Source organism: Octodon degus, unplaced genomic scaffold (assembly GCF_000260255.1).
Source record: "Octodon degus isolate 3935 unplaced genomic scaffold, OctDeg1.0 scaffold00008, whole genome shotgun sequence".
In the NCBI taxonomy this organism is placed as follows: domain Eukaryota; kingdom Metazoa; phylum Chordata; class Mammalia; order Rodentia; family Octodontidae; genus Octodon; species Octodon degus.
The window spans coordinates 272,264-282,634 of NW_004524584.1; the positions used below are offsets into that span (position 1 = coordinate 272,264).

General features: G+C 42.7%; 1 protein-coding gene across 1 annotated transcript in view; it reads right to left on the minus strand.

Moving 5' to 3' along the window:
- Positions 1–10,371, minus strand: part of Clstn2 (calsyntenin 2) — a 710,452-nt gene that overhangs the window by 190,390 nt on the left and 509,691 nt on the right. Inside the window, exon 3 of the mRNA XM_004624971.2 lies at positions 821–1,016. Within this exon, the coding sequence (XP_004625028.1) occupies positions 821–1,016 (196 nt within the window). The remainder of the gene's footprint in view (positions 1–820; positions 1,017–10,371) is intronic.

Sequence of the window (10,371 nt, forward strand, 5' to 3'; positions counted from 1 at the left end):
AGATATATAGTTGATTCTCTTAATGAATAGAATGATTTGTTCTAATGGTGTTTGTAAATAGGATCACAAGTCCACTTCTTGTACAGCAATTAACCACTAAGAAGAATATATGCATATATGCAGTGTATTATTTGTTGAAACTGTACTTCCAATTTGATTTGAAACTGTCTCATTGCTATCTGTTTATCAATAAAACTTTGAAAAAAAATTAAAAAAATATAAAAAATAAAAGTAGAATTCTACTGCCCTTTCATACCTCCCAGGGCATTGACTTACCCCAAGGACAAGTATATGGCAAAAGCCCCAAACCAGTCGGGGTAGAGACTCCTACCTGCTCTCTATGTTATCCATAGCTTTTGTCTTTAACTTCTCCTCTTTTCCATTGCTTCATCCTTTTACTCACTGCTCTATGCAGTAACAATTTAACGTCTCTCATTCTATGATAGAGTTTGAGCCAGACTCCATAAAGGAGAAGGCAGAGACATCTCACAAGGAGAAGTATTATAGCAAAACAAAGCACACGAGAAAAGTCCCAAGTGGGTCTGCTGGCAGGGGCTGGTTTACGAGAGGAGTCATGGAAGAAGTGAAGTATGAACTCAGTCCTGAAGGAGGCCTAGGAAGCATCTCCCAGCAAAAAACAGTGTGTAGAGTGTTCCTGGACTAGAACACACACTGTCCAGATTCCCTCAGGGACCTGGCAAACTGGGAAGACTTGGGTCAGGGCTGGGGTGTAAAGGTATCCAAAGGGTAGTCCCTAGATGCAGTGAATGGTGGTGGTGGGCCAGGGTGGGCCTCCAAGGAGCTGGGATGGGTCACTCACTTGTGTGACTTTTTCCAGGCCATCTCTTGGGGCCCGGTGCCGCAGTCATAGGCTTGGATGATGAATGTATACTCCTTCTGCAGCTCGCAGTCGATGGGGCTTCTGGCACGCAGCCGGCCCTCCCCCGATGTCTTATTGAGCACCACAGCCTCAAAGGGCAGCTCCTGGCCGTGGATCTTGAAAGCACAGATTTCTCCTGCAGAAGGGTGGAAGGCAGTGAGTAGGAGCCCTGGGAATTGCCAGACTGAAAATACTGCCGTGACTGGGCCAGATTTATAGACCCAAAAACTCTGAGCAATTTCTTCCATAAACAGAATTTTCAAATCAGAATTCTTGGTCTCTGGAGGTCCAGACCCACATGGTCATTTTCCAAAGAGTTAAAAGTAATGAGATATCACCCATTAGATGTATCCTGGTGGGGGAAAAGGTGAATCACCATGCTGGGGAGCTGGCTGATTTTCCTAGCAGATTTCCCACTTGTCCTTTGCCTAGTCTGGAATTAAGGAACTTGCCTAGAGTTAAAATGACTGCAAAGGGAAGGAGTAAAACAAAACACCAAGGCTTTCCACCATGCTTTGTCCTGTGACAACATTCCCAGTCCTTGAAACTGGTGCAGGTAGGAGCATAAGCATTCCCTGGAGTTTGTCAGAAATACACAATGCCAGACCCCACCCCGGCCTGCTGGACTAGAATGTGCATTTTACCAAGATCTCCAAGAGGTTATTAGAACAGTAATGTTTTCCTCTTTTCTCCACTTGTGCTTTAACCAGCCCATGCTGCTGCAGCTAAATTCCTCCCCATCCCACAATTATTTTTCCCAGCCACCCCTCCCTAGTGGTGACAGGGCAGCCACTCAGAGGGGCAATTTTCTTTCTCAAAACAGCAGGAGTGTGTCTCTGTGAGTTCAGGATTCCCCACAGAGTTTGGCAAGTTAACTTCTCAAAGAGCTAAACATGTTGTGAAATTAATGCATTTCTCTGATTCAGCTAGGTTATTATAACCATTTCTCTGCATTAAAATAATAAGGCCTTGTGAACCCTTTCTTCTTGCATTGATGAATATTTATTTCTTGAACCCTGACTGCAAGCAAATCCTGTAGCAAACAACTTGTGCTGAGAATCTGAGATATGTTTTATTTTTGTATTGAAACATTTTATACACTTGTGGGAGCGGTGATGTCCAGATATCCAGGCAGACCGCTCAGATCAGAGGGTGTGTGAGAACTTCATGTGACGCAGGCAAGATGGAGACTGGCTAAGAGCTGCTTGGGGAATAAACAGTGGGTTGATCTGAAAGTCCAGATTCACATTCCAGGTTTGCGTCTAACTAACTGATAAATTTAAGCCCAGTGAGGTTGCTTTTCTGAGCCCTACTGTGTCACCTGTGAAGTGGGCTGTGAGATGGTGTTGGGGAAAAAGGATCACAATGAGATGCTCAGCCTTGGGCTGACACTGCCCAGCTGTACTAGCTAGATTGGAGAGAGGCAAGGGGAGCACCTAGGATGGTAACGGAGACCTTGTTCCCAAGTCACCCAAGTACTGTTGGCCTCACCCTGGTCCAGGTCTTGTTCAACTGTTTATATAAACTGATACTATGAGAAAAAGGGTTAACTTGATTGCATGGATGCTTTAAGCAGGGGGCTTTGTACCTCCATCTCAGTAGTGTCATTTGACCTACAAAATGAACCTGCAAGACAGGTGCTTACACAAAGATATGTGTACATGTATATGTATATGTATATGTATCCTACAAGAAAGAGGAGGAAGAGGTGGAGGAACATGATCAGGGAGGTCAATTCCTCACACCATATCACAAAGCTAAAGTTGATATTAAGCTCAGGTGTGGCTGAGTTGTAAAGGGATGGGCTTCCCACTCCACCACATCATCTCTAGAAAGCTCCATAACTTCAAAGGGGACTGCTTGGGGATGCTTCTAGGAACATTCAATATTCCAGTTCACATCTTGCTCAGGAGAGAAATCTTACATATTACATGTAGGTAGCGTGCTCTGATCTCTACTAGCAATGTTTTCTAAGATGTTCAATCAATACCATTCTTACCTTTAGGCTTTTGTTTTATTATTATTTCTTCGATCTTCAGTTTCATTATGAATGTTCCATTTTCACTACCTCCCCTCCTGGCTATTTCTCTAATGTAGTTGTAGAATAATGGCCAAGACAGATAAGTTGTAGGGTGGGTTCTAACACGAACACTGGTTCCCATTAGCCGGTGTTGTTCAGGAGCACTGGACATTTCAGTCCTGCCTATTCTGACCAGGCTAGTTCTGTAGCCTCCAGGGCAAATATTTCATCTAATCCTGAATTTTAATTTCTGCTCTGAGTTATCTGGGATTGAACATACCAGCTTCTGAAGCGCCTTCCTTGTGATTTTATTCCGAGAATATCACAAGCTACCCAGATTCATTCTAGGGCATTCTCTGGAGTGTCCAACCACTGCCATGATTATGACAGTAATAAGACCATTTCTCTTTAAAAAGCCAAGTTAAACCTAAGATAGATGAGGGTAATTTTCTGTTACAAACATCTAATCACAAGCAAAGCAGTTCTCAGACTCATCAATCCTTAAACGGAGAAAGGATAGGGAGGGAAAGGAGAAAGAGGAGGAAGAGGAGACACAGGGGATGACTTCAGGGTCACAAATTTTCTTCTAGCTCAAGGCAGTTTAAAAGATCCAACTGTTTTTCAAAAGCCATCTAGCATTAGGCTCTGTACTAGGCCTGGAAATACAGAGATAAATGACCGGAGCTTCTTAAAATATAAAAAGCCTATATTCTCGAGTACTTCGGAACTAGTAAAAAAGGCAGTCAAGCAAAGAAGGACAATGCTGTCCTTACTCATTTTTCAGCAACTCAAACTGGGACAGGATTCCTCAACCCTTGAATCAAACCTAAAATTCATGGTACCTTTGTTTATTCCACTTTAGCACCTGAAACTTGCATTCCAGTTGCAGCAACATTCACTTGCTAAATTATCCTTTCATTCACATAATAGATATTTACTAGTAACTACATAATAGGCACTAGTGGAACAAGAGTGATTGATGCTAGACCCAGACCTGGCCTATAAGCTGTCCAGTGGGGGAAGAAAATAAGCACATACATACAGGAAGAGTGGTGTCTGTCATGTGCACCTTGATAGAAAGTTCCTTTGGCCTAGGATTGCTCTGGCCTGGTGGGAAGATAATAGAAAGAGAAAGCAGAGACATCCAGGCCACAGGAAGAATCACACACCCTCAGCAGGAAGAACTCAGTCAGGCCAAGACACTATATGGGGTCCAGAGTGGCAGGAAGCGAGGCTGTGGAGGCAGGGCCAGCATCATGGGTGTGCAGTCCTAGGACTCTGCGTCTCTTGTTATGAAGAGCCCTGAGCATGACTTAAATGTATCCTGACTGTTTTGAAATTTTCCTAATTTTATCTGTGATCTTGTATTTGTGCCTGAAGTCTGGGACAAGGGTATATGTCATGAGTCAAGGAGACAAGCGCGGCTTGTGACATGTCCACGTGTCTTGCTGTCCATTTGCACATAGCATCCTGGATGTCCATGAGCACAGAACCTTGCTGAGCCCACAACACACGGGAGTTCAGCAGGGCTCAGAGCAGGAACAGGTAAGCATGCAGTGTCTCAGCAGAGTGCGTCACTGACAGCCCCACAGAGCTCAGCATTCAGTCCGAACCAAAACTATTCTGCATGCAGAAAAAAGACAGTGGCATTGTATGAAATATAATCAGCCTTAGAACTCTACTGTACCCTTTCTTTTTATTTACTTCCCTATTTGAGCCAATGGCTTATACTGAAAATGATGGCAGAGAAATGGAAAGACAAGATAATTTTTTTTTTCCCTTGGTGCTTACTACAGTAAGCTCAAGAGAAAGTGCTGGAAGAACGTACATATGCCCAGAAGTAAAATAAAAACAGCTGTGTTTGTCATAGACAGCACTGACACTGATAAGAATTTACATACTTGAGTGTATGTATGTAAAAATATAAATATAAGTTCTGTAATTCTGGTGATCCTGCATCTCATTTAAATGCTTACTTATATTTGTGTTTTAAATGGGCATTATATAATATAAAGTTAAATAATAAAACTCAGACTAAGAATTTGAACTTTCAATTTTTCTTTCATTAGAACTACATCAAACAGAAAATTGAAAACATTGCAAGTTGAGAGAGAGAGTGACAGAAAGAGAAAGAGAGAGGGGGGAGGGAAGCCGTAGAATGGAGTCGGGTGAAAGATGACATTTAAAACATCAGTTCTCAGGTCAGCGTATGACACCTCATGCTGTCTAGATCTTTTGTGAGAGCTGTTGTTACACTTCATTATTACTACTAAAGCACAGCAGTGGGAGGAGGATGCATTTAAAATTAGAAAATAAATGTCTGCAGTTTCCAGATATCACCGTCAAAATTTTGCATGCTTTCTAGGGTGTGCCAGAACGTGTGTGGGGGTCGCATGCAGTGAGCACATAAGTCAGGATAGCCATGAGCCCAGTCAGAAAATAAGGCCGCTGGGCCCCTGGGTGCCATCTTCCACTCACTGTTACCTACAGTGGCTGAACAGCTTCTCTAAGAGCCCCCTTGAGGGCCAGACTGGAAGAGGAGCCCCTGCAGTGTCCAGATGAGCAAGAAGCTCCAACCTTTCAGTTTCCTGTCTGTCTGCTCCATCTACCTTCTCCTCAGCAGGACTGCAGCTCCTCAGGCATGACTGGGAATCACTGCAGTTGTCTCTTCAGACCTCACATAAGATTTTGGAGGAAATGTCTTTAAATTGATTTTCAGAATATGTTTTGCTTCTACTCTTAAAAATCCTTGAACAAAAAGTTTTGATTCTGTTTTATAGGTGGGAAAAGATAGGCTCAAAGAGATTAAGTGGATCATTTTAGGCCAGACCTTTTCTAGAAGGAAAGCTCCTGAAGTCAACATGACCACCTCATTACACTCTGTTATTTGACTTTTTTCACCGCAATGCCATTAACACTGATTATATTGGAATGACAAATAACTGTCAGTAACTAAGTAACACCTGACTGAATTCTCCACTAAATGACATATTTAGTTTTTCTTTTTTTAGAAAACGTTTCACTTAAGAATGACTTTAATAATGCAGTAATAGTATCAGTTTTGTAAATCTCAACCTTCCAGTTGTTGCCTTGTTAGTATTTCGCCTCCTGTGGTAAAGTACGCCACTGTATCTCTAGGAAAAGCGCTTTCCTGAATAAGGTAGCAGTAAGCTAAGCCAGAAACTCTTCTTTGGATGGCTACTTTTGACTTGGAAGAATGATTGACAGGCCAACTATGTTTATTCTGACTTTGAGTGTGCAGCAGAGATGGATGCTCGAAGTGAGCCTGCCACCTCAAGAAAAAGAACTGAGGGTCTGCTGCCACCAATAAAATCTGAGCTTTTGAATCTGGAAAACGTGTGCTTGCCACACTGAGTTTAACAGCTTATCAATAGTTTAATACCTTCCAAATGAAATAGCTAGCGATCCTGAAGGCAGAAGCAGCATGAGGATCTGGCTAGCTTCTCTTAAACTAGGCACTAGAGAGATTGCAAGACCTGGCTCCAGGGCTTGTGTCTACAGTCCTAGCAGGAGGACCCCTGGAGCCCAGAATCTTGAGAGCATGCTGAGCAGCAGGGGGAAACCCCACCTCAAAACAATAACAAAGCACATCAAAAGAATGCTAGCATTTGCTTTCTTCTTACTAATTTATCTTGGTTTGGAAAATATATTTTGCCAAATCTAGTTACTTAGGTTAACATTTAATAAGTTTGTTAATCTTATTTTTAAGTGAATTATATAAGTTCAAATGTTTCTCAGTTGTAATTTTTAATACACTAACTGTTGATAGATAACACACTAAAGGAAAATTCTTGAAGGTCCTGATTAATGTTTAAGGGGCTAACGAGATCATAAGAACAATAAAAAATATTTTTTATGGTACCATGGATCAAACTCAGGACCTTGGGCTTGCCAGGCAGGCCCTTATGCTGCTGAGCTATCTCCCCACCCCTAGAACAAAAATTTTAGGACCCCCCTATCCTCATAATTTACAAATCATATCTTATATTCATCTTATAATGTCTTACTCTGTTCATGATACTCAAAACATGACTATTACCTTGTAGACAATGCCCATTTTTAGAGCAGTCCTGTCTGCTTTGTATCTTATAACTGGGCATTTGATTCAAGAATACCTGGGGCCAGGGAGCTAGCTCAGTAGAATAAGTGCTTGCCTGCCAAATGCAAGATCCTGAGTTCAATCCCTGGTACTACAGAAAAAGAAAAAAAAAAAACTTTTTGCTTGGCAAGAATACCTAGATAGGTTTTTACATCCATGTAATATAGTTCTGGGGTGGGAGAATGTTTCCACCAACAGTCTGGGGCCCAACAAGCTGGGTTGGAATCCTAGCTCTGTGGTTAACTACTTATGTGACCTCAGGCAAATCACTTAGTGTACTCTGTGCCTGCTTAGTCATCTGTACACTGGGATGACAGTAATAACAGTTGCCTCACAAATTTGGGAACATCGAATCAATTGATATATACAATGTGTTTATGTCAGTGCTTCATATGGAATAAGTGCTACAGAATTATTAGCTCTTCAATGTCATTATACTGAATACAGTCACTTGAGAGAATTGGAGAGTTACTTTGAAAACTACAGAAGCTGAAGGTGGAAATAATTTCATTTTCAGAAATATACCGAGTGTGTGTCACTTGTGTCATTCAAAACAGTCTGGCTTCTTGAAGCATGTTGTACCTATAAGCTATACGTCACACTCACATTTTTTCTGAATGTCACTGGACAGTGACAACATTCTGGATCTTTACATACTCTCATTCAGGGCCAGTAGTTCTTCATGAAGAAGTAGAGTGTGGGGGAATATTTTGTTTCACTGTTTTTTCTTATCTTAGGCACTGGGGTTTGCTAAAACCCTTTGCTAGGCAAGAGCCAGGGGTGATAAATATCCTGCCCAATAGACCAGTCCTGTATCACCAAGAACCATCTCACCCCAGAGAGTGCCCTTGAATAACTCTGCGCTTCTAGTATGATCTTAGTCTTCTTGGAGCCATTCCCTGGTCGGGCCCCTGCTTTCCAGTTCAAGTGAAAAGATAGACCTTGTAAAGCCTCATCCTTTGGATTGGAGAGGCGCCTCCAGATGGCCTTGACACTGTCTGCTTCCAGCTGCACATCTTATCCGCACAAGTTCATACTTGGCAGGTGGTCATAATGATCACAGCACCAAAGGCTTGGCCCGAGGATGGTTTTTGAGTCTGCTGTTCTCCTCTCTCTAACACTGTTGGTTGCTTCAAGTGTAATAAAATGGGAAAGGATGCATGTTCATCTCATCAATGGGAAGTCATGCACCAAATATCAAATGAGAGCAGAATGTACAAATCTGTAGTTAAAAGAGCAAGTTGAATAGGCTCTCCCCTCACTACCTACCCCGGTTAAAATCTTTAAAAATAGAAACAAAAGGGACAGGTTCACTGTATCTTCTCTTTGAGAACCTCTCACAGGTTGGGGCACTGGGGGATGCTCAGCCAGGCAGGCCTTGAATTGAATGCCATCTTGGTCTTCTCAGCTATATAACCTTGAGATCTTCCCAAGTTGCTTTTTATTATAGTTGAGGATATTAATCAGTCCTAGTCCTGAAAGTACCATGAGGCTAAAATGACATGCTCAGTAGGAAGTATAAAGGTCTACTGTCTTTTGTAACTGTGTTATTACAATTGGAATCAATCCCGTCCTCAGGCCTGCAAGCAGCTCGATATATATTGTCACTGTACTTTCATTCGCATTAGAAACCAAAGAGGGAGTGAGTGTCAGCATTTATCATTGTTTACTTAAAACTGAGTAAAATACACATTTATTTAAAAAAGTAATTTTCCCGGGTCGGGGAGATAGCTCAGTACAATAAGCACTTGTCTGGTAAGCGCAAGGGCCTGAGTTCAATCCCTGGTTCTGCCAAAAAATAAATATAAAAAATAAATAAATGAAAAGTCATTTTCCTAGCTTTGTGACTGAGATAAAAATCATTCCCTTTTTAGAATATTAAATAGTACAGTTATAAGTTTCTGAAGAAAGTAGACAAAAATTTTTGTCTACTATGGCAATATCTGTTGAATGAATACATGATATATATGCTGGGGGATATGGAATTTTCCTTCTATGGCAATATCTGTTGAATGAATACATGATATATATGCTGGGGGATATGGAAAGGTAACTATAGCTTAGCTAGTCCTAATTAGGTCAGACAGAGCTTGAACAGATGTTTAGTGGTCAGTTAGCCTGCCTAGTGCTCAGTGGCTCCAGAGGTAAAGAACTTTAGGTACAAAAAGAATACACTCACCCACTCTGCAAATCTTCCTTGATTATAAAGAATGGAATAAGAAAATAAGAATATTAATTTACCAGATTCCCTGCTGCTTATTTAGGGCTGCAGGACACAGTGAGGACACCTCCAGGCCTACTGACCCACATGGCTAGGGACTGGAGACTTAGGAGGTGAAGCAGAAGCCAGCTCTGTCCTTGCAGAAGGAGGAGGCAGATGAGCAAACAGGTGTGCAATGCCATGCTGCAAAGGCTGTAGCAAGTGTCTTTTCTGGGTGTTGCAACAGCAGAGATGATCACAAGTTAGCCTCTCCTCTTCATATTTCCAGAATCAGTTGCTTGCTGTTCTATAGCCACTGCATAAGAATCCTGTGGCTGCAGGAAAGAAGGACTTCAGCCTAATCAACCCCAATGAGACAAACCCTGGGACCCCACCCCATGGACATTGCCATGCTCTTCTCTGGTGGAATATCAGTCTTCTGCTCTAAGACACTGTAGATGATATAGGTCAGTACCCCAAAGTCAGATAAAGTTAGACTCAAACTTTGACATCCGGGACACTGGACAGCTATTGGAACCCGAAGAGCACTACCCTGCCCCAACCATCAGAGAGACTTGTGGAGCTTTAGCCTGCCCCATCATCACTGGAACCCTGCTGAGCTGTGGTTTCCTCTCCCTGGAAGCATGGTGGAAGCTGTGCTGAACCCTGTGCAGCCAGCGCTTTGGTGAGCTGACCACTCACTACTGTGGGAGACTTGCTGACCTGGGCCCGGTCCCTGTACTGTCCCTGCTGAGTCTGGGTCGACACTGCAAAATTCAAAAATGTCAAAATGAAGGAGAAAAAGGCAATCTCAGAACTCCAGACAACCCAGAGCAGTCCAGGAAACAAGGGTATAGCAGTTGGAAGTCACACACCTGAAACTTCTGAAATGATAGCAACTAAAGTAAGGAAACAACTCCATCAGGCTATAGAAGAAATCAGATCAGAGATAATCTCTCAGGGAAAAGAAATGACTATAATCATGAAAATTACTCAGCACATCTAAAGAGGACATAGGACCCAGTCCTAGCCCAGGTCCGGTGAGTGTGCGGAGAGTTTCCTGCTACCCTGCGCCGGCGGGACCAGTCCCAGCGCAGCGTGGGCCGGACCCTCTCCCAGCCGCTCGGGCCTTCCCCCACCACTCCGCAGTG